General features: G+C 37.8%; 3 protein-coding genes across 5 annotated transcripts in view; 2 read left to right on the forward strand and 1 right to left on the reverse strand.

Moving 5' to 3' along the window:
* Positions 1 to 313: 313 nt before the first annotated feature.
* Positions 314 to 4924, forward strand: LOC127945046 (intermediate filament protein ON3-like). The gene is made up of 9 exons (XM_052541561.1): positions 314 to 983; positions 2299 to 2507; positions 2600 to 2660; positions 2769 to 2864; positions 2950 to 3114; positions 3207 to 3332; positions 3563 to 3783; positions 3884 to 3945; positions 4031 to 4924. The coding sequence occupies exons 1-9, from the start codon at positions 429 to 431 to the stop codon at positions 4282 to 4284; spliced, it is 1749 nt and encodes a 582-aa protein (XP_052397521.1). The 5' UTR covers positions 314 to 428; the 3' UTR covers positions 4285 to 4924.
* Positions 4925 to 6387: 1463 nt separating this feature from the next.
* LOC127944337 (mitogen-activated protein kinase 14A-like) lies at positions 6388 to 12985 on the reverse strand. The gene is made up of 12 exons (XM_052540215.1): positions 12760 to 12985; positions 11427 to 11556; positions 9991 to 10049; positions 9565 to 9676; positions 9378 to 9407; positions 9024 to 9071; positions 8723 to 8837; positions 8553 to 8624; positions 8397 to 8476; positions 8239 to 8317; positions 6897 to 7070; positions 6388 to 6730 (listed from the first exon to the last, which is right to left on the reverse strand). The coding sequence occupies exons 1-12, from the start codon at positions 12876 to 12878 to the stop codon at positions 6669 to 6671; spliced, it is 1080 nt and encodes a 359-aa protein (XP_052396175.1). The 5' UTR covers positions 12879 to 12985; the 3' UTR covers positions 6388 to 6668.
* Positions 12986 to 16752: 3767 nt separating this feature from the next.
* LOC127944749 (plexin-B1) overlaps positions 16753 to 24816 on the forward strand; it is a 69984-nt gene continuing 61920 nt past the window's right edge. The window contains exon 1 of one of the 3 annotated variants that reach the window (XM_052540963.1): positions 16753 to 17139. The gene's annotated coding sequence lies outside the window, so the exon portion shown is untranslated. Of the gene's footprint in view, positions 17140 to 22140; positions 22295 to 24816 lie in introns of those variants that run through there. The other 2 variants (XM_052540960.1, XM_052540961.1) reach the window with 2 other exon arrangements.

The following is a 24816-nucleotide window of genomic DNA, read 5'->3' on the forward strand; positions in this document are numbered from 1 at the left end:
AAGTGCTCTGGATTACAGAGCACTAGTAAAATCTAAAGATTTTGTAGTACATGCAAAAAGGTAGTTTGACCTTGTTTTTCCACTCCCTGTTCCTCTCCTAATTTCTCCACTTGACGTGAGTGTTTATGCATAAAAATCAGGGTGTGGCCAGGCCTCCTCTGCTGAAAGTACTCCCATACCAGCTCAGCAAGATGGGTGTGTGTATCACTTGGACAGGGGCGAAAGGCAGGACAGGAGCCTGAGGCCGAAAGGGGAGTGGTCAGGTGAGCCCCTCCCGTAGCATCAGGTATAAAAGCTGCTGCACTCCTTGAAGAAAGCACTCAGAGGGATTTATATCACCTCTTAGTGAGTTTGCCTGCTCTGGATCTCTCTGTCTCATCCTGTTCTTTCTCTGTCTGATCCTTACCCCTTCATAGTAAACAGCAGCAATGTCTTCAGTCAAAACCACTTCTTACACCATCAGCGGTGGAAGCATGAGTGGCGGCGGCATGGGTGGAGGCATGGGTGGAGGCATGAAGAAGACCTTCTCTAGCATGTCTGCCAGCGCAGCACCCATGGGCAGCAGAATGAGCTCTGTGTCATTCCGTCGCTCCGGTGGTGGTGGTGGATCTGGAGCAGGCTTCGGCTACAGCATGGGCGGCGGTGGCTATGGAGGAGGACTCGGAGGAGGTTACGGAGGAGGTTTCAGCAGTGGTGGAGGATTCGGCAGTGGTGGAGGATTCGGCAGTGGTGGAGGATACGGTGGTGGTGCAGGATACGGCGGTGGTGCAGGATTCGGCGGTGGTGCAGGTTTCGGCGGCGGTGGTGCAGGATTTGGTGGAGGATTCCCTGGTGGTGTGGTACCCATCACAGCTGTCACAGTCAACCAGAGCCTCCTAGCCCCACTGAACCTAGAAATCGACCCCAACATCCAAGTTGTCCGCACCCAGGAGAAAGAGCAGATAAAGACCCTCAACAACCGCTTCGCTTCTTTCATTGACAAGGTTAGTCTTCTCTTTTCAAGCATACACAATTGTACAACAAAATCTAATTTTGCACCTCCAACATTTTGACTTTTCATCAGAATGTCTGGTTTTCATGCACATATTTGAAACGCCTTCACATGAGCTGGGTTCTTCTCATTAAATATTTAACAGCCAGTCACTTGCACACGGAAATCCTCCTAGTGTCAGATTCTGTATAACGGTAAGCCCAAAGGAGACAGGCCGGCATTGCATATGACATTTTGCATTATTATCACTAAATTTAACTCAAGCAGTCAAAGTCTATATTTTAGCACAGGCTTTAGTATTTTTTCATTCATGCAATTGTTCTTAGACAAGTGGGGGTGAGTTTGGAAACCCAAGCCAGGTGAGATCCAATGACTAGGCCAATCCAAATAAGGGCATGGATCAAGTATGCCATCTATCCCTATGGCAGCATTGCAGATGTGTGTGTATGTGTGTAACAGATGAGCATAATCTTTAACTCTTACTCAATGCAATGCCTGTCATATAATTGGTACCAAAATTGTTATTCTGTATGTAGGTCCTAATAATAATAATTTTAATGTATCCTAAACAAAACAAGAGGTTTTGATTCTCTTACACCTTTGAGGAATTTACAATGTAACCACACCTTGTAAATTCCACCCCTTACCTAGGTGCTACGCCCATTTGTATGATTCTGGCAAGAGATATGATCAGCAATCATGTAGCTCACATAACTCTACTGATGTCATCGATGCATTGTCTTTTTTTTTGGGGGGGGGGGGGGTATGTGAATCTTGCAAGTTCTAAGTCATTGTAAGTATTTGTAGAAAATTTATTGCATGGCATAAATCTACTAGAGGGAGGGAACAGTTAGTGCCTGAGGGTAGGGCGTGCTATATCATCTCTGTTAAGGCCTGCAGCTTGGCACAGGTCTCCTAGGAGCCTCACCCTTTTATACCAAGAGGGACACATTGTTTTGGGAGCATAAATTGGAGCAAGGAGAGTCTGAACATGTTGTGCTGTCACTTTAGGTTAGCATTTCATTATCTCCAAAAGGGAGTGTGCACATTAAGAGGACAGTTACTCCACAAAATGAATATACAAGCTGTGCTGGCCAACAAGGCATGGCACAAATGCTACTAAATTCCCCTAAAGGTGCCAAAGGTGTGTCACCGCAAGTCCTGATATGCAATAAGAAGCATGCTTTATAATTACTGTAAAGGACATATCTTGTGGCTTGAGTAATGGCAGATCAAAGATCCTTGATGTTCTCCTTTCCTATTGAAGCCATTTATTCATATCGTTTACTGGTTTATCTCCAATACAGGTGCGTTTCCTGGAACAGCAGAACAAAGTACTTGAGACAAAATGGAGTTTACTGCAGGACCAGACCACCACCCGCTCCAACATCGACGCCATGTTCGAGGCCTACATTGCCAACCTGCGCAGACAGCTTGACGGACTTGGTAATGAGAAGATGAAGCTAGATGGAGAGCTGAAGAACATGCAGAACTTGGTAGAGGACTTCAAGAACAAGTGAGTAGCTGTGCAAGAGCAGGTTTATAGTATTTGGATTACACTTTGTGTAATTAGCACCATATGCTAAAGCAGAAAACTTATCTTTGCAGATATGAAGATGAAATCAACAAGCGTGCCTCAGTGGAAAATGAATTTGTCCTGCTCAAGAAGGTAAAACGCTTGTCTGCTGTCTTGATTCTCTAGTTATAGTTACATTTCTTTTCATTGTACATCTGTAAAGGCCACACACTGTATTAAGCTCCATGCATGTCTTCATAGGATGTTGATGCCGCATACATGAACAAGGTTGAGCTTGAGGCCAAGCTTGATTCTCTTCAAGATGAAATCAACTTCCTCAGGGCCATCTTTGAGGAGGTGAGAGTTTGATGAAACTATATTACCACTGACGCTAGTTTTACTTATGCTAGGTTTATCTCACACATTCACCTTTCAATTTTAGGAGCTGCGTGAACTCCAGTCACAGATTAAAGACACATCAGTCATTGTTGAAATGGACAACAGTCGCAACCTGGACATGGATTCCATCGTTGCTGAGGTCCGTGCTCAGTATGAGGACATCGCCAACCGCAGCCGCGCTGAGGCCGAGTCGTGGTACAAACAGAAGGTAAGAAAAGACATTCAAGCATCAAACCAGCATTATTTTAAAGCAATCAACTGACAGATAGTAATCACAATGACTCTCTTTTCACCACCTAGTTCGAGGAGATGCAGTCATCTGCCGGCAAATACGGGGATGACCTTCGCAACACCAAGCAGGAGATTGCTGAGCTCAACCGCATGATCAGCAGACTTCAGAATGAAATCGAAGCTGTCAAGGGACAAGTAAGAATTTTGTTAGTCTTTGGATGCTTTTGGATGAAGTTTGGACCTGAATTACACATCCAACCAAATCCTTAGTGTGTACTAAATGTACTTTCATAAGAAAAAAAGTTGTACTTTATAATGCAAATTTCCATGTTATGTTGGAAATAACTTAATCTAACGGAGTCCCTAGGTTGGGGATTACTGTAAAAGTGTTTCTGAAAACTGAAGTAGCAATGTCTTCTGCTCAGCGTGCCAACCTGGAATCTCAGATCGCTGAGGCTGAGGAGCGTGGAGAACTGGCAGTGAAGGATGCCAAGCTCCGCATTAAGGACCTGGAAGAAGCCCTGCAAAGAGCAAAGCAGGATATGGCGCGCCAGGTGCGTGAGTACCAGGAGCTCATGAATGTCAAACTGGCCTTGGACATTGAGATCGCCACCTACAGGAAACTTCTGGAAGGAGAGGAGAGCAGGTCAGTCTCCTTGCTTTTTTGAAAGTCTATTTTTTCTGTAAATGACATTTTCTGTGATGTGTCTTAATACTGACATTTATTTTCATTTTGACTTTGGCAGGATTGCTTCTGGTGGTGGCTCCGCAACCGTCCACATCCAGCAGACAAGCAGCAGTGCCAGCGGTAAGTGTGTTATCTTTTCCAATCATGACCGTAGACACAAAACCAATAATTTGTTAAACTAATGTGTGTGTTTATTGGTTCACAGGTGGCGGCGGCGGTGGCTTCGGATTCGGTGGTGGAGCCGGATATGGTGGTGGTTCTGGATTCGGTGGTGGATCCGGATTCGGTGGTGGTTCTGGATTCAGTGGTGGATCCGGATTCGGTGGTGGCAGTGGCTTCAGCAGTGGCAGCGGCTATGGCTATGGTGGTGGCTCAAGGATGTCCATTGGTGGCGGCGGCGGCGGCAGCCAAATGTCCATTTCCCGCTCTGTGGTTCAGAGCCAGCAGCGCCACAAGTAAACCAACAATGTCCAGCCAGTTCCCCGCTCCCAAATTTCACCTACCATCCAGGCAACTCCTATCTTTTTCACACTTCAATGCTTCATACCTTTTTGATGTGTTTAATCCCCAAAAACCACGGTGACCCAAAGAGACTCTCATGTCAAAGTGTTATATCAGAATGGCTTTTCACGCTCACGGTGTTGTCTTTGATATTTGTTTTTTCCTCTTTGCATCGCTCCTCATGCAGAGTACAAATTGTCCTTAAGGGGATACACAATGATAAAGGAGCTAAAGACAGACAAAGCATGGAGCTCAAGTACTTCTTCAGAGTGAATAGCTTTTGTTGCTCTATGTAACAACATGCAAGCATTAAAGAGAAAATGAATGATTTTTTCAGCTGACTCAGAATTCTGCATCACTACAAACAGCATTTTAATGCTTCTGCTGCATACTCATAGTGCAACAAACGCTACTCAACTGAGATTGTACTGCCCTCAGAAGGGGGTAACTGTGAGTCAATCTCAGTTATTACCCAACTTTTACTCTTTCCTTTTCCTGATTTTGGATGATGGGCTGATGAGCTGTTCTTATGTCAAAACTGTTGTATCATCGAGCCATGTATCACATGGAAAAACCAATAAATCAGGGTTACATAAAATCATTTGTCTTCAGTTGTTATTTCTTCAGACTTTCTTTTTTACACAACATAGGAATAAAGAATGCAACCAATTTTTAATTTAATTATCACTGCTGTAGAGATATTTGGCTCAATAACATGTCCACAGTAAAGAAAAGGGGGGTTAAGTACTTTATGGTTTAAAAAAACTTTTGGGCCGATTTTAAGAAACGTTACAAATTTAATGACCCTAAAAAATGTAGTGTAAAATTTAATAGCATATTTGACTTTGACCTTAAATATATGTGAGTGTACACATCTTAGAATTTCAATTAGAATTTTTGTTCTTTTAATAAATAACAATAGAAGATCATACTTTCTACTTAGTATTAAAAATGTAATTCTTTTCATTAATTCAGTTTTTTTGCCATCTCAGCCTGATAATTTTGACCCATATTTTGAATTCACACTAGCAAACATAGTATCCATGTTGTAGACAAATTAGCTAGCATCCATATAACATGGATCACAACAAAATGTACCAAAACAACCAACAAATGTACCATGGTAATACCACGGTATTCTTTTTCAAGTACTTTGGTTTTTGTACTTGAAAAACCTTTTAGGCAAGTAATTATTAATAAAATTAATTAAGAATAAGCATAAAATAATATTACAGTGGGAAACAAGTACATCTAAGATCTCATCTTCTAGATCAATGTAACCAACTATTTGAGACTTTTGAGATTTGAGATCCACCACTGTTGTGAATATTGACTACACTGCTAGTAAATAAAGCTGATAACGGAAAAAAGACTCTTATTGTGATGTTCACCTCAAGATTAGAAAGGTCAACGCGTGCAACATTCAAAAAAGATGAGGAGAACCAAAATACCAACTCTTCAGAGAGTTAAATAACGCTGTTAAAAGTACACTACACATGAAAACATTTGTTGGCTAAACAGATAAATACTACCCAACCACTATTCAAACGCATTCCCATAGGACCTACCTGACCAAGCAGTGCCAAAATATCGGGTTACATCAGGTAAACTAAGCTTCCTTTCAGTGAGGGTTTAGCTGGCAGGTCAGTCAGTATTACTCAAACTCCTTTAAGGACAATTCTGTTGTTGTTTAAGTGGATGAACCTGATAGCTATTGTCCTGTGGGAGATACCAACCTCTGTTGAAATCAGCTGATTGATTTATCAGAGTGAAGTGTGTTTTTTGCTACACTGTCATCCAGAAGATCCAAAATATATTCCGTTAACGTTAAAGGCAGGACACTTCAAAGCAGACTGGCCTGTTTGAATCATAGGTTTGAATGGAGATTTAAGGTAACTTAAAATACTAAATTTACCTTCCGAATACTGCCCCCTAACGGTAAGTAAAAATTGTACATCCACCTTTCATCCGATTGTTTATAAAATACAATAAATACAATATAAACCAGTTGATATTAAATATCAGTATAATAGGATAGAATATTAATGCAGAACAAAGGCATCCACAAAAAATGTTTATTTTTTATTTTTTACACTTTTATCTTTCTTCACTTGATTATCTTAAAATACTTGATATCTTAAGAAATCTTTAAAAGTTGGTTTACACACTTAGACAGAGTCAATATCTATTTAGTTAACACTGATAACAAAAAAAGGATGAAAAACTGTGGAACTGTGCTTGAAAACAACAGGTTTTAAAGAGATTTGATAAAAAAGCAGACAATAGTTGATGAGTGTGTTTGATTGTTTGGAGTGCTGTTCTCCTGATGTGAATATGAGGTGTTATGTTGCAGTCGCTCTGGGGTTGTCCGGGTCAAACGTCATGATCTCCATGTGGATAAGACCTGTGAGACATGAAAAGGCAGAACACTTTTAAATATCAATAATGCCAAGACCAACATTAGAATTTAGAAACGTTTGAGAGCAGATTAAACAGAATGTCAGAGTACACAAGCAGCATCAATGTTAAATAACATGGAGCTGTATATGTGTGTATGTATATGCTCTCACTCTTCCATTCGCTGACGGCCAGATCCAGACTCTCAAAGGAGTCATCATATGCAGGAGACACAGGCTCGTTTTCAGGGTCGTGGAACTCAGAAAGATATGGGTGCGAAAGAGCGTTTTTTGCCGTAAGTCTGACCTCCGGGTCTAAAATCAGCATGCCTTCCAGCAGGTCAATGGCTGTTGATGGTACACACATTAAATCAAAGCTAAATTACAGAAAAAATGCATCAGATATGGAACCCTGTCGAGACAAATGCTAATATTGTCTTTACAAAGCCTTGTTTGAGAGTTTAGAATAGTATTAAATGCTTAAAGCTTTGTCAAGCAGTAATAATAATAATAACAGCTATCATAGTAATATAGTAGCTAACGTGGTAGTCTGCCACTAGAGGGCGACATTATCTCATTCAAAACCAATACAATATCACACAAATGCATTTGTGACGATAATTAAAGGAACACTTCACCCAAAAAATTTATTTTGCTGAAAATGTACCCGCTCTCTGGACCTCGGCAGTAAATGGGTGCCATCAGAATAAGAGTCTGAAAAGCTGATAAAAACATCACAATGGCGCCGATAGCTTCAAAGGTAGCATGTTGACATATGATGCGGATGCACTTTTGGTGTCCCGAGTTTGTGTCCCAGTTTACAGACCTTTCCCAATTCTGCCCCCCCCCCCCACACTCTATCTCTCCCACTTGTTTCCTGTTAAAAAAAAACACTCTCCTATCAAATAAAGACAAAAATGCCAAAAAGAAATAAAAAAAAATAAAAAAAAAAACATCACAATAATCCATGCACCAGTCCATCAGTTAATGTCTTGTGAAGTGAAAGCCCTGTGTTTTGTAAGAATTAAATCCATCGAGTCGCTTGCTTGTAAACGGTTCTTAATAAATATTTTTTCTTTTTTATTAGAGAAAGCAATGGTAGAGGACTCATATTTTAGCCTAAAGCAATAATTTGAAGTTAAAAATGTCTTAATGGATTTGTTTATTAAAAACATGAGCCTTTTGCTTCATAAGATGTTAAGTGATGTTCTGGAGTGGTGTGGATTGCTTGTGGATTACTGTGATGTTTTTATCAGTTGTTTGGACTCTCATTCTGACGGCACCCATTCACTGCAGAGGAACCATTGGTGAACAAGTGATGTAATGCTACATTTCTCCAAATCTGTTCTGATGGAGAAACAAAATCATCCACATCTCTAATGTAGTAAATTTTCAGCACATTTTGTATTTTGTGGGCTAAACTATTCTTGTTAACCTGTTAGATAATACTTACTGAGTGCTATTAGTTTTTCAAATATTTCTGAAACTGAAGTTGATTCAGGAGTTGTAGACATACCGTTAGGATCCATACCAGAAAAGACCTCTTTGAAGGCCTTTTTCTTTTGGACTGGAAGTGAGCGTACATATGATTGTGCCTGCAAACACATCAATACAATAATGAAAAATAGACTCCTAAAACAGACAGTAAGAGTTGGTCTGATGGTATTTGCCTACATCTTTGCTTTGCATTTTCTGAACAAGCGTTGAGTTTGGAGTGCCTGTCAAGCTGAGGATCTTCTTCAGCTGGTCAATACCTTAACATGGCGTTAAAGAATAGGCACTCCTTTGGCCAGCAGATATATTTTACAAGTGATGAGAGAGAAAGGATACTGTCAGTGCCTGGGAAAAGCACCTCTCCTGTTATCATCTCGGCCAGGATGCAGCCAGCAGACCAAACATCAACTGAGAATATGACCCAGCCACAAAACACACAATACTAAAATAGTCAGTCTCTTACTTTTTAAATCACCTTATACACAATGGGTTGGGTCAAAGGTCACCTGTTTGAGTATAATGCATCCAGTTGAAAATGACTTCAGGGGATCTGTACCAGCGAGTCACTACATAACCCGTCATCTCCGTTTCAGCGTGTCTCGCCAGTCCAAAGTCCAGGATCTTACCAAGAGTGGAAGAAAGCACATAGTATAGGCCAAATAGTAGTTAAACAAACAAACACAAATCGTACAAGAAGTGACAAAAGGTTTCAGGAGGGAAACAAACAAACAAATTACTCTTCTGGTCATAGTCAACACCTTACTTTCATTCATTTTTTTCATATTATATTTAACTTTGCCGTGTCACCTTTAATTCACAGTTTTCATCCACTGCAAGGTTACTAGGCTTAAGATCCTGAAACAAGACATCAGTGATTACCGTCATTTCATCGTGTATATCAGCAACGGGGTTTACTTGCACAAGAATATATTCCAAGCCTATTAATCAAAGATTGACCATATTGTGAAGTAAATACATGAATACATCATGAATACAAAAAACATTCAAAGAAACATCACAGCCTCTATTTGTAGTAATCTCATGATTAACGTTTTGCATTTAATCATGCTTTAAAATTGATGAAAAGTGACAGTAAAATCATTAAATCTTACAGACCCCAAACATTTTAATACTAGTATATAAGTACGATTTATTACATACCCGATGAATGATCCCAGCAGAATGAATATACTAAGGAAACAAGTATCTGTTACTATTTAGATGCAATATCAATCAAAATTCAATTTCATCAATAAGTGGTGTTCAAGGAACTTGTGTATGACGTCTATCGAAAACATCAATAATGTAAGTACAGTGCAGAGTTTCAGTGAACAGACTGAAGGCAGACCTTGAGTCCTCGCAGAATCTGATAAAACAGGTATGTGATGACTTTGCTGGTTAACTGTTTCCTCTTCATTATGTGCCCGAGATCCTGAGCAACAAACGGCATCACCATATAGCTGGGCAAAAAACATTAGAGAATCTAAGCATTTCAATACTGTTGACCTTTGTATTTTTCAGTGTTGTTTTTCAATTCTGTTTACTGAAACTGAGATTTTTTAAATATATATATTTATATTTCTTAACATTGAAAAATCACTCACATCAACAAAATGGTGAAAAATGAAAAACCCTGCATAGAGCACATAGTCTCGATCACACACACATACATCCACACATATATGTACTGTATGCATGCACTGCATCCTTCAGCCTGTCATGACAAGCGTATGATTTTTGCACAGGAATGCATTCTGTTCATCTTGACACTCACAAAGTATCAAATTTCTCCAGCGTGGAATCAGGGGTGAAGACATTCAGGAGGCAGATCACCTACAGGAAGAAGCATACAGTATATTTACATTCAGGGTTGGTCTATGCATTGCAAAGTTTTGTTATGATTAATTTCACAATTATTCAGCATGACAATATAAGTTATTAAGTTTAAGGCAATAATAAAAGAATGGCACATATAGTGTTTTTTAGTTTTTAATATCTTTCTTGCATTTTAGGAAGCAGGACTTCAGGTTTAGAGTTGTCAGTACTAGCAGACTGATCAGGCGACAGTCCACTGGCCAAAGTGAAAATATCTTACCCTAAAGACATCATTCTTTGCTCATGTATGTCTGTGGCTTATGGAGCACCCAAGGTGACATTTTTGTTCATCTAAGAAACATTGCTCACAAACTTTTCCTCACAAAGCTTTGGTGCTGGTACACAAAACTTTAGCTTTCCCCAAGAAACTCCAGAAGAGAATGCAAAAGCAGTGTTCACTCACAAAACGCAAAACTGATGATGGAAAAATGAGATGGGAGAAATTACTATATTTCAATGCTTTTATAGGCAAACACAACATTTCTTGGGAGAATGCAAACGTGAAGGAAAACTTTTGTAGAGAATGCGAAAGTATTGAAATGTTACTCTTCCTACCATCTGATATTTTTTCCATTACTGTGTCTCCTTAGGGGTTCCATAAGGGCTTGAAGAATAAAATGATTAACACTTTTTCAATTTCTATCAAATGCTTGTTCACACATTTACATGGATTCGTGTGTTGTTACAGTATTTAGCTACTCCTCCTGTAATTGTTGTTGAATCATCAAATCATCTCAGTTTTACTAATGTAATCGTATTGAAAATGAATATTTGATCTTAAACTGATGCCAGGTGTCTTGACTACAAAAATCAACTTATTGCAAATTTGTGATTAACCCCATAATTGCTGCTTGCAGCTGTTTATTTGCTGTTGCTAAAAAAAATGATTAAAGCAAACTTTGCCCTGGAAAACTCAATGCTGCTAAAAATACTTATGAACTTGAAAATGGTAGTGACTTAACTGGTTTGGGATTTGAAAGGAGGATAAAATATAGCATTAATTATTCTTGCTACTCAACCAAAAGTCTATTTTAAACAAGCAGCATATAGTTTACTGAGCACAGAAACTGGTTTGAGAAGATAAAGGGGGGCTTACACAACAACAGTATCGTGAAATCTTTTCATTCTCTTTAAACTGACAGAAGGATTATGATGCTATTAAAACAACATACATACATAATAACTGGTCTAAATGATAAATGAGAGTTCATAAATTAAAAGGCTATCAAGAAGACAGTAAGAAAATGTAAGACGATGTAAATAATACAGAAACAACGATATTTGATGAAAAGTCTGGTCTAGGTGTATTGTGTATATTGGGAATTTGAGACTTACATTGTCGTGCTGGATGTGACGGAGCAGGCGCAGTTCTCTGTAGGCACGTTTAGCATGGATCAGAGACTGGAACGGTCTGTACAGCTTTTTAATGGCCACCTTTTCCTTTGTCTTCTGGTCAGTTGCAGAACTGCGCACAAGTTATCATAAACCCCCGTTAGAAACCTCATCACACGTTCGTTGAACACATAATTAGTTAGTTTGCAAGTCCCACTATTGTATGTCATAAAACTAAAAATAAATCTAGATTCATTAATTATCATCATTATGTCGGAGTCACAATTTTGATATAAATAAATGTTACAGAACTAAGAGTTAAACTTCCCTTTTTCTGGTTCATTTCATTTGTCCTCGGTGTTACCACATTATTGATGAGAAATTATGCATAATGTTCCTTTTAGATTATGTGCATTTTAGATCATGCATATTGAAATAATAATAAAAACCATATATGCTGCACATTTGTAAATCCACTGTGCTCCACTTACTGCATTCAAATCAATTAGCTGCAGTAAAACATGTGTTCAGGGTTTGCGGTTTTAGTTGCAATGTAGCATGTTAAGGGAAAATAACAAGCAAGAGGACTTTTATACCGAACACAATGTAGCTTTGCTGTACTCCATTATAGAGATCTTTCAATCTTAGAAAATGTCTTATATTTTAAGTCAAATAACATGCTATATATTATTTGTTCTTGTCCCATGACTTGTTCTAATGGGGGTCAAATTTGACCTGTAGAGTCAGAAAAATAAAAACTAATTATAATATAATTTCAATAATAATACATAACCATGTAACCAACAATACATAGTCATTCATTATCAACTGTCGTAAAGACTCTGCTCATGACAGAAGAAAGCTATTGATTGAGACAGTGTCAGTATTTTGGGGGAATTTCTGTGTTATCAGCAAGCGTGCTGAAACCTGCCCCTCAGGTATGTGAGTGCACATCTGTGTTCATTACACCCAAGGCTCACTCAGTCTCAATATATAACATATCATCTATGTGATTACATTACATGATAAACATTAGAAACAGTAAAGTGTAGCACTGCATTTTAAGAAAAATAATAATACTAATAATAATACATTAAGCTCATTTTATACATAATTAATACGTCTATACCACTGTTTAAAGAACTGTTGTCAACATTTTTGGTTCTTCTCCAAATCAGTTCCATCTAGCATATATAAATCCTCTTTACCATAGCCTATAAACCTCCTTAACATATATCATTTGCCACATACCATATATAACTCCCCCTTACATATACAGTATAAACCTCGTTTCCATATGTAATTCTATTTCTACATATAACAATAGCCCTCTTACCACACTGTCCCATAGGCTCCAGAGCCAACGGGCTTGAGTGAGGAGTAGCGGTCAGGAACGTCCCATGTGGTTTTCTGGATCTCCAGTCTGTGGAACCCCGCTTTCAGAGGAGAAGCCATGAGCACGTCCACCTTACTCTGCGTGTCCACTTCCGTCAAAGCGCACTGCTCGACCCTCGGATGGTTCACTGTGACCCAGGTGAGCGGCAGTCAAGCGCGCGAGGACACGCCCACCTCCACTCGCCTTCACCGTCACGTGATTAAGGTGAGGGTCCTTGTTCTCTGCTCATCCAAAATAACTATTAGGATTTTAACAGTAGCTATTTGTCTTTTGCGATGAATAGTGCACACCTGACTGTCGTCTGTCTTTGTTCATCAACAACAAAAACTTTTGCTGAACGTCCAGGAAGTTGAGGGTTTTATTGACTACTACCATAAAAAAAAAATTAAATAAAATATCAAGAAGAATCTGAAAGCTCTTTGAGAGAGATCCCATTTCATTCTTCATGGTTTATAGTAACTGCAGTAACTATTGTGTGTTGGTAGAAACTGGTTTAAACATTTGTCCTACTATATAGGCCTAATATTTTATCTGTATAGCAGTGTATAAAATAATATATTTATAATGTATAAAAACATAGTTGAGTTGTTACACAAGTGCAGTGGTGTATGTTGTCACGCTACATTGTCAGCATGGTTCCTCCCATTAAATTACCGTTATAGATAAAATGTGTAAAGGTTTATGCATATATACACTACCATTCAAATGTAAGAGGCCAGTTTTTCTTTTCTTTTTGAGAGGAATTAATACTTTTTATAGAAATTAATACTTAATTCAGCAGGGATGCATAAAATTGTTCAAAAGTGACTGTAGAGACTTTTATGTTGCTACAAAAACACCTAGGCCTATTTCAAATAAATGTTGTTCTGAACTTTCTATTTACCAAATAATCCTGAATTCTACACACACACACACACACACACATACAGTATGTGAAAGTATATATCAAGATTTCAAAAAAATACTAGTTTTAACAAAATTGGCAAAAATATTGTTTTTAGAATTGATAATAGTAAATATTTCTTGATCTTCAAATCAGCATATAAGACTGATTTCTAAAGGATCATGTGACACTGAAGACTAATGATGCTGACAATTCAGCTTTACATCACAGGAATAAATTACAGTTTAATACATTCAAATAAAAAAAACTGCCATTTTAGATTAGAATATTTCACATTATTATTGTTTTTACTTTATATTCATCAAACTGAATGTAGATTTGATGTCACTAACCTTGCAAACTTGAATCTTCAAAAAAAGAAATTCCTCTTCAGCAGAGCATGCTGTATTGCGTTGGTAAACTCTGCTTTGTTTCCAGACAGACTGATAAAAAAGGGCGTTGAGCTTTTACTTTCTGAAGACAATCAAATTCGAGCTTTTTATATTATATATAAAAAAAGTGTTTCCAGGTTTTGTGCGCATTGTTACAGATCAAACGGACGGATGGGCTGTGGGATGGGCTGTGGGTGGGCTGTGTGATGTTTCAGGCTATGACATCCAGCAGCAAAGTGTGAGCAAATGAGCAGTAGAAAAGAAATCAAGAGATAACACTGACATAGTTTGCCGTAATGATTCTTCAGATCATCTAGATTATTCACACATAGGCCTACGCTGATATCGCTGCAGATAATATGGCTCATTATTATTTGCCAGACGGAACTTCGTGAGCTGCATGTACAAATAATGGACAACATTGGACCTGATTGACTTTCATTGTATGAAAACACACACACACACACACACATACACATTTGACAAGATCCAATGTTTGTCAGACAGCATTTGTCAATGTAGTACTGGTCAGAAAGATTGTCAAGGCGGGGTATAGCAAAGGGTTAGTTCAGAGGAGGTTCAGTTACATGTGTTTTCCACATGCAGGTGTTACATCTAAAACAGATTGTGTTTGCAGATTCCTCTTCCTTTGGCTTCTGTGTGTAAGATAAAACAGTGCTGCAGAGGAATAAATAGATTGTCTTACAGAAGGTCAAAGGTCAGTTCCTCAAGTCAGAGAACTCTCATCACATTCAAACACGCTAAAACATATTCACAATATTATCACCATTATCATTTAATTAAAAATGTTGACAACATCGTCCTCTTCTGGTTGTGGGCAGCATTACAAGTCTTAGGTTAAATGAATCCCTTTTTTATCTTTAGACGATTGACAGAGTGCGTTTGGTCCTTCAGTTTTGTTTAGTTTGTTTTGCTATCTTAAGTTAATTCCATCCTAAGTGGGTTTTTAAAGATTATATAGGTGTGTGTGTGTGTGTGTGTGTGTGTGTGGGCAAGTTTTTGTGGCATATCATGACACAATTCTGTATAATGACATGGGCATGACACATGTATTACAAGGAGAGGGTGACTTATGAGGACATAACCCGTGCCCTTATTTTTCAAAACGCTTATAAACCATACAGAATTCGTTTTTTGAGAAAGTAAAAATGCACAAAGTTTCCTGTGAGGGTTAGGGTTATGTGTAGGGTTGGTGAAGGGCCATAGAATATACAGTTTGTACAGTATAAAAACCATTACACCTATGGGATGTCCCCACTTTTCATAAAAACAAACGTGTGTGTGTGTGTGTGTGTGTGTGTGTGTGTGTGTGTGTGTGTGTGTAAGAAAGTCAATCTTGGCTTTGATAATGTACTCAGAAAGTGTCCTTAATCGTAACACATGTATTCAAAATATACTCCGCTACACTGTGGTTTTCAAAGCAATGAATTGCTCTGATATGGGCAAAATAAACATGGTGTGTTTGTGGAAAAGAATGAGGCCTTGATGTTGGTTTACTCTGGAGGTGTGGAGGAGACTGCCCACGGGGCATACACAGAGGTGACAGGAGATTGGTTGTGTTTTTATGAAGCCCACTGTGAGGTGAAGAGGGATTGGTCACATGACGGTGATGCTGGATGAGAGGTGTGGCCCGACTGGGTGTGTTTTCATGAATGTGTTTGTGTGTTCTTTCTTTGGCTCTGTGAGCTCCCACCGCACAGACACACCCACTCAAACAAACACCCACCATCTGTGGGACCATGAGCATATACACTCTCTCTCAAAATCTGCCAAAGACAGAATGTCTAGAATGATGCAATCAGAGATGGAAAATGACTAAATTTCCTAAATAAATCAACTGCTTTAAAGTATTCTGTCATTTTTGTTTCCTACACTACTTTGCATTTCCTCTCAGTTTCAAGCTTTGTTTGCATTTATAGCTAGCCCAAATGTGACCTTTGACCCTGTCATCCTCTCAATAAAGAAGAAACTGAATGAGGCTTCCATTTTACATCATGTGTGTTATGAGCTAAAGTAGCAGAGTTTTATATTTTAATTGAATGTGAAATAAACAAAAATTATTAAATGGGTGGACGGATGGGATGGGATGGGATGGACGGACAGACAGACGTACGGACGGACAGATAGATAGATAGATATATAGAAATAATCAATTATAGATAGTTAGGCAGACAGACAGACAAATGATAGATAGATAGATAGATAGATAGATAGATAGATAGATAGATAGATAGATAGATAGATAGATAGATAGATAGATATTCACAAAAATACAGTCCCAAATGTATTTATTTAAATGTATCTATTTTCTTTCAAAAGAAAACAATGGTCATCTGTGTTTTAGGGTTTTGTTTGTTTGTTTGTTTGTTTGTTTATTAATTGAACCAGGATTCAGTGAAGACAACAGACAAACAAACCAAACAACCAAATGCAGACTACACTGTTTTAACAAACAAAAGTAAATAAGGTTTTCTTTCAACAAACAAATAAATAGCCTACATTTTTCTTAATACAACGAAACAACTTTTTTGTTTTGATGTTACGCTAACAAAAAATGATTGTTTTTGTTGCTTTTAAACAAACAAAAGCAAAGAAAGCATTTAGATGAATAAAGATGGCTGTTTTCGCCTCTTGTGAGTGGATGGTTGATGTCTGAAGCCCAGCCCTCTTCCATCACTCACGGACAATAACACACTGAACCGACCGACGCTCACCTCCCGTTATCCCTCAACATACACACACAGAGCCGCGGATGAGAGACGGGCAGAGACGGGCTTCCCGGAGTCTGAGCGGCTTAAAATACACATTTCACTTATGAGATTTTAGGAAATCGTTCTTTGCGTGGACACACACACAAACACACGTGTGTAGAGACGGGCGGGCGGCAGTCGCGCTCCCGGTGAAGTTACAAACGGAAAGTCTCTTCTCTCGCGCGGATTAACCGGGATTCAACTCACCGCGAGTCTGTGGGAGGCGAACCGACGCCGTTTTGTTCCGAAGAAGATCTCAACGCTTTAAATGCAGGTAAAGAAAGAACAGCACTGTTGATTTAAAAACTGCTTTGGGGTTTATATTTGATGTAGTCGCGTGCTCGGTTTAATCTGTTCTTAATGTGGACGCTGGAGTTAGCAGTAGTGCAGTAACTTCTGTGGTAGCTGAGGAAATTAACCAATGAAATGGGCACAGATTAAACAAAAGTTGCCAACACCGTTTAAATCCAAACGTCTGTCTTTTTCAGTATAATTTCGGATTCCGCTTAAATGCTCGCATTTGTGTATTTGAATGTGAAGTCTGTGCTTTATTGGAGGAGCTCATTCAGTCTCTGAGGTAGCAGTCGGGAAAAGATTGTTTTAGACTGCCATGTTTAAGTTGTTTTGTTGTTAATCTGTATACTATTATATATTGAATTACAGTATATATATTTTTTTATTGATTCAATGTTTCAGGTTATACATGAAACTGGGCAGTAGAAGCATCACCATAATAAACTTGCTGTCATGATCAGCTGCTCTTAAAGTGCTCTCATTTTTTTGGGGGTAAATCAAAATGGTTTACATGCACAAAAAAAAAAAAGTAAATAAATAAAATGAAGGTGCCTATTAGAAACAGTTTTAATGATTTCAATTAAGACATACAGTAAAAAATGTTTTAAATTACACAGAGAGGGACACCGCTTCATGTTGGCTTCACCGGACAGCCTTGCATTATGAGTCCTACATTACTAATAACATGTTTACTAGCTTTTGGCTAGTACTTTACAAATCATCTTCAGAAGAAATGTAAATCAGCAGCAGCTAGTAAATCTTCATACATCCAGGCTGTTAAAAGTGTACTTTTAACAGTAAATCTCCGATACCTAAACTCCTTGTACTTAGCTAGATTAGTTGTCAAAATGTGTGTTTACATGCACTTTAAATGTTCAATATCAGTTGGATTAAAGGAAAAATCTGTCTTTTTAAAATGTCATGTGAATGCTTTGTTTTGACTGAAATTGTACCGGTCAGGACTAACAGACCTAGATAATGCCATTCTAGCTGGGCTTCATCCAGCAGGGTGAAAATTGTAGCTGAAATACACCAAACCCCGCTGTAGCTCGGTTAAATGGTGATCAGAGAAGAAGCTGTGAGGTACGAGGGTTTTTCATGAGCATGTATTTTAGGAGGTCATGAATCTGCCTGCCAGCATCTGTTGCCTCATGGTGCATTCTTCGGCTGTGTGTGTGTTTGGTTGTGGCAGGAGATCTTTAGATGCCTTTTAATGTCAGTGATCTGATTCATCTGTACTGTTTTTCTTGCTTTAGCCAAGAAACACAAAGCAACCTCATATTTATTGTGAATATTTTCATATTGGAATGAGTTTAGATTATGCAGGGGGATTTTAAATAAGAGTCACCAGCAGAGATCCAGATTTATTCTAATTCTACTGGATGGCATATTGCCACCTGTATACTTTACACTTTACAACCATACATATTTCATTAAGTGGTAAATTACGAGCCTACTTAAATCGGCTTTATACCTTAAAATCTATTGATAACCACCAAAATAATACAGGAGATAAACCACACAATTAAACCGGTTAAATGAAAGTCTGTCCGTATCAGTACTTGGATATTGATTGTTCACAGGGTCAAAGGAAAAAGACTATCATTGTAACACAGATGTCAGTAAAATAATGCCATAAACATTAACAAAACATAAAATGTAACACAAATCACCTAATGTGCACTGATAACAAATATAAGAGACAATACAATATAGTGCATAGCGGTTACCTACAAAACACATCCATTCTACAGTATTTTACAGTACAATTGCATGTTATGGTTATGGCCTGTTAAACCTTTTTTCAATGGTAAGGTAACTTACAGTTAACCAACAAATTTTACTGTTGCATTTAGAATTTTTGTTTTGTGTTTTATTTGTAAAAATTGTAAACATTTTGACTGTAGCTTGATTTGTAGCTTCAGAAAAACAGTTTGTTGCATGATTATAACTGTGTAAATATTCAATGTGTGGCTGATGGCATCCCTCCTCCCATTAGGAAAAAAATGTTCATACTCCCACACTCTCACATCCAGCAAACGTTATTTAGTTGCTGGATCTCACAGAAGGATGTGTTGTGTGGAAGACTGTGGTGGACTTGTTAATGGACTGTCCATTGCACTTTTCATACTCTGTGAAAGGGTTACTCCACCTCAAATAAACCTTTTAATCACGATTTTGACATACACACAGATATGCTTTACAGTCATAAAGGCATTCAGTGTGAATTTGAAACATTTCCAAAACAAAAGAAAAGTTGTAACATGTCTCTAGAACAGACATAAGTCAAAATAATCACTAAGTAAAGGTGTGACAAAATGTCTAGACACATGGCTTTTTTGCCATGCATTAGTCATAGAGCTCATTGTAGCGGTGCTTCAGGTGTTGAAATATATTTGTTATACATTATACAGGTTCACACGTACCCCGTTTGCAGTGCGTATACAGTATGTGTAAGCGGTGCAGAAGCAGCAAGGAGAGCGCATTATTGTAACGCGAAAGCACATTAAAATGACGCGTGACCCAACCCATATTTGGTTTCTACCTATAGAGGAACACATTAAGGTTCAATATACCAATATATAAATATATCAATATTTTATCTTCTTCATTATCTGCACAAAGATGTGAACGTCAAGTCAAAAATGTTGCGGTTAAAGTAAAAAACGCTTCTCTTGTTTCCATCTCTGGTTTTCTTGTTTTAGCAGAAACCTTGCTCAAAGATGACCATCTGCTCGCATGCTTTGTAGTTTCCTTCAGCCCAATATCAGATTAACCCCTCACCTCATGTTCTATGGGAGTGTGGTGTGAAACCACGGGTCTGGAGGGTGCCAGCATTAACAGGTGCTAGCAGACATAGACTGGCCATCTCATTTAAATCCACATCCTAAAACTCGGGTTTTGGTGTTCTTGGTGTGTGTTTTAAACTTGCGTTAATGATACTGATTATGTAAGATTTGTTTTAGCGATTTGATCACTATTGTGTCATCGGCTTATATGTGTCACTGAGCAAAAACTGAAAGATTGCATAGTACATCCAAGTTTTTGGTCTGTTGCTTTATCTTCATTGAAGCTCTGTTAGAGAGAGGAAGGTGTAAGGTACAAGTTTTTATTGAGTGGGTATATAAGAAGGTCATGATTCTGCCTCCCAGCATCTGTTGCTGTGTGACCGAAGAGCTTCCGATGACTTTTAACCATTAGGCACTGAACTTGACATTTTAGTGATCTGGTACATCTGCACTGTTTTATGTTTCAGCCAAGAAACACAAAGAAAACTCATAATTATTGTGTAGAGTTGTGAGATTAGACGATAAATACGTCACCAGATATCTGGATTTCAGGCTTTTCTTTACACGCACAGGCTTGCATTTCTATACAAATACCAGAAATCATGAATCCTTGACATATTAGGCAATTAAAAACGATGGTTTCCGGGCCAGGAAAAGCCGCAGAAATTAATAACTTTTATTTATTTAATGTTAAAAATGACATTAACTAGTCACTTTCAGCTCTATAATATTTAAATATTTTTGTGAAAGCAATAATAATAATAATAATAATAATAATTGTAAAAAAAAAAAAAAAAAAAAAAAAAAGGGTTTCATTTCTGGTCCATGGTTTTTCTGTCATTGTTTTTCTTAACCTGAGTTATAATCTCCAAGCCCACACGTAGAAGGTTATACACACCAGAACTGAAAAATGGAAAGTAGATAAATAATATTTAGTGTTTACAAGAATGTGTGGGAATGTGGAAAGAGCCTTGAGGAACAAAATGAAAGAAGAAGATAAATCTCTCTGGGTTCTAATATCATGCCAGTGCTGCCATAGCAAGGTCAGTTTCCTCAAAGCCGTGGGTCACACCACCAGTTATCTGAGGATGGGTTAGAAGAGCAGATGCTCATTAATAAGTCTGGCAAACAGATGAAAGCTCTAAAAGAGATTTGAAATCGGCTCTCTCTTTTTATTGTTGTATTTCAGGTCAGCACAACCCGCTGTATACAAGAGCACAAATACAGCGCACCTCTTAAAACTTTTACAAGTGTATTCTATTTTTACCACCATCATTATTTTAAAACCCAAGTTGTAATATGGCTTAGTGTTATCAAATTCCAAAGGATGTGATTTAATTAAATGTATCTGTATCTTGAATTGTAATGTTATAGTCATACAATAAAATAAAAATGTACAATATTGTTAATATACGCTATATATTATTATTATTATTATATATTTTTTTTTTTACAGTGATTCTGCAAATGTTCCAAGCAAGCACAGCAAACCTGGGGAAAAAAATGAAGTCACATTTAACATTTTAATGGCAATTTTTATCTGAAAAATTTCATTAAAATAAACCAGCCATATAAATCGCACTCTAGCAACCACATAGAAACTCGCTAAAAATCACTCAAAATACCTTAACATTGTGACTTAGTTTTGTACTGGAAATTATGTGCTTTAAATAAGCTAATTCACTACGTTTCACATATTTCCCACATTTAGAATTGTGTATTGAATACTGAAATAATGCTGTTGCCTTTGTGAAACCATGCCAGCTTGTGTGTTTGTTAAAAGAAAGCCCACCCGGGGCTTCTCGTTTCTTCTGGTCACATGTGTAAAGGCCTTGCATACCTCTCCTTTCCTCCTGTTGGGTACACTTTTAGACTAACAACCCTCAGATAGCTTCCCTACACCAGCTTTCTCCCATTTCACTACTATGTTAGGCCAATAAACCCTCACTAGATCTAATATTTGCTCAAATTAAAACTTTGTACTTTTTTCTTTAGCAGTGATGATCTTCTGAATATATATATATATATATATATATATATATATATATATATATATATATATATATATATATATATATATTAACTTTATATACACGTCTGTTGTCAGGGCCCTGCTGAGAAGCTAAACCTCAAATGCTAGGCTAGTGTGCCAACATCCATCCTAGCTGTGCCTTGAGCATAAATAAGCCCTTTTATTAGCGCACGGTTGAGTGTTGACTCTGCAAGAGTGAGCTTTTCCTGTATTTTTATTCTCGACTGGGGCCAGGTGGAGAGATTAAGAAGTGTGTGGAGGTGTTGCGTGTGCTAACAGGCGAGGACAGTTGTGGCTAGCATGATCTCTTTGGGGTAGGTGATTGCTCAGTTCATTTGAGGAACTGTTGAATGTGTGAAAACACTTTCACTTTGTCCAACTTACACATACTTGTCATTTTGTCTCCCACCGGTGTGAGGTTCCTCTCCATGACAGCAAGTGTTGTAAGTTGTTGAGCTAAAAATATTCAGTGGTGCATATGTGCCGTGACATAAGTGTGCTTTCTTGTGAAGGCCATGTATGGTGTTTTTATATGGTGTTAAGGTGAATCTGGAGAGAGTAGCTTATAAAAAATGATTTCTCCGATCTAAAAGCAGACTAAACTTTTCGTTCTGTTTATATATTTTTTTCCTTGTGTCCACGTCCAGTTTCATCTGTTTGTATTATTTCTCCTTTCCTGTCACATTTGACCGTAGAAGAGTAGTTCATTTTATAATTTACTTACCCTCGTGCTGTTCCAAAATTTTTCCTTTCTGTGTTTTTTACATGGAGCTAAAATGAACACGATTTGAAGAGCTGGTGAGTTTCATAAACAAACTGGACTGATTTGTAAGTTAAACCTTTTGACTATTTGTGAGCCAATTCGACTGACCCGTTTACATTTTTTTTAAGTATCAGCTCACTGAAAGGAAAGATTATAACTGAATAATGACTTGAATGGGTTGCATGAGTAAAATAATGACTGAATTCTCATTTTGGATGAACTGTACATGTGGCGATTTGACATATGCCACTTGCCGTTTCCCCCCGCAGAGCTTTGCCAAGCCATATGAAATGTGGCTCCTGGTGAGTACAGTAAGCCAGGTCTGTGCCACAGACAGACAGCCTGACACGACAGCTGCATCTGCTCTCATTTTGACTAATCCATTAGCTGAAATGTTACAAGCCACTGGAGGGGGTTTGACCCGGGGTCCTTTTGACAATATATTGGCTTTATCTGTGGACATCCGCACAGTGACTCACTGATTTGTTTGGGTGAGAGGAAATTAGCTGTGACTACTGAAGCAAAGCAATTGTACCAGAGATGCACAACAACTTTTTGCTGGACAGCAGCCTAAAGTAGGAGAAGAGGCAGATATTGGGAGATGATTCTAATCTATAATCTTTATCTACATCTATTGCTGGAGTATAGTTTAGTTTCATACATTTGAGTCTGTGAGTTAAAATGCATGCACAAAGTTGTTGTTGCGTCTTAGATTTCACTAGTGTCATGGATCATTGGTATAGTTCATTATCTGTTTACCTCTGCTAGTTAGTTAATTGCTCACAGATCCCAGTGCAGATGGGAACAGCTTGTCCATCTGTGCAGCTAGCTTGTGATTGCACGTCTTACTGAAAGTTAAGATTTTGAAGCATCAATGTTGACGTCACATGCATTAAACAGGATAATATGGTATAGTATCTCAACAATTTTGGTTTTTCAAAAATGTGACTGAATATTTTTTTTTTGTATAGGCATCCTGCTGTTTTGAAAATAGTAACGCTATTGTATTTTATCAGTGTATTATCCCAAACACTTCCTTGTCTTCCATTATTCAGCCAAACAGATCCCACCTCTGAAGTTGACATGTGACAGCTCAGATATAGCGCAATGTTGAAAGCACCACGGTGCCTTTCAGAAAAGCGGCTGCTGCTGGGACACTACCCTTTCAAAAGCTGTGTCTTTGTGCCTTATTTAATCCCGAAAGGTGCATTTTAGTAGCTTAAAGGTACAGATTTCTACCTAAAGTGTACACACTAGTATGTGTACTGTATTGTGCCTTTTGAAAGGATACTGCCATAGTGACAGCTTTTCTACTTTTTAAAAAAATTATCAAAATAAGGTTATTAAAATCGAATAATATCTGAGTGGATATAAACATTTAAATTGCACATGAGGCATTTTTTATATCAGCATTTTAATGATTTTAATTATTTCTCTACTAATTAAATGGTGGCCGTAATAACTTTTCATCAGACATTTATTCAAATTTATGTTAAAATGAAATCTAATGAATATGTAATATAGTGCATATTTTTAACAAAATGCTCCTATCTAGAGTTCATTTCTTTTCTAGCTACCTAATGATGGACATTGGCTTTCCTGAGGTCAATGTATGTTGTGGTGAACAAGGAATCGATATTGTCACTATTGTTGTAGATCATTCAGGTTGAGTACATGAAGTAGGCATAGATTACACCAAAGCATGTCATTGGAAAAGTGCTAATTTAACGTCCCCATTTTGGTCAATTATTTCGGCCCTCCAAATCTAGCTGAAATCATTTTTGCAAGTGTTTTCATTTGCTGAAATGTTGGTGCATCACTAGTGTTTTGACTCATGAGATGTATGCATAACTTTTAATGTATTTTTTAATAAATTAATAGACCTGAGCAAAATAATAATAATAATAATGTCATTTGATCCTTACACTTTGGTGCTTTCAAAATTGCTGTGTATTAGAGTGGACAAATATCTACTTCTGACTCAACCAGTATAGTTCAGGGTGTTTGAAAACCAAATGGCACAAACTCCCATCTTCCAATGCATAAACCCAAGCTCTAGAAATGCATGCAAAA

This window comes from Carassius gibelio, chromosome A23, assembly GCF_023724105.1.
Source record: "Carassius gibelio isolate Cgi1373 ecotype wild population from Czech Republic chromosome A23, carGib1.2-hapl.c, whole genome shotgun sequence".
Lineage (NCBI taxonomy): Eukaryota > Metazoa > Chordata > Actinopteri > Cypriniformes > Cyprinidae > Carassius > Carassius gibelio.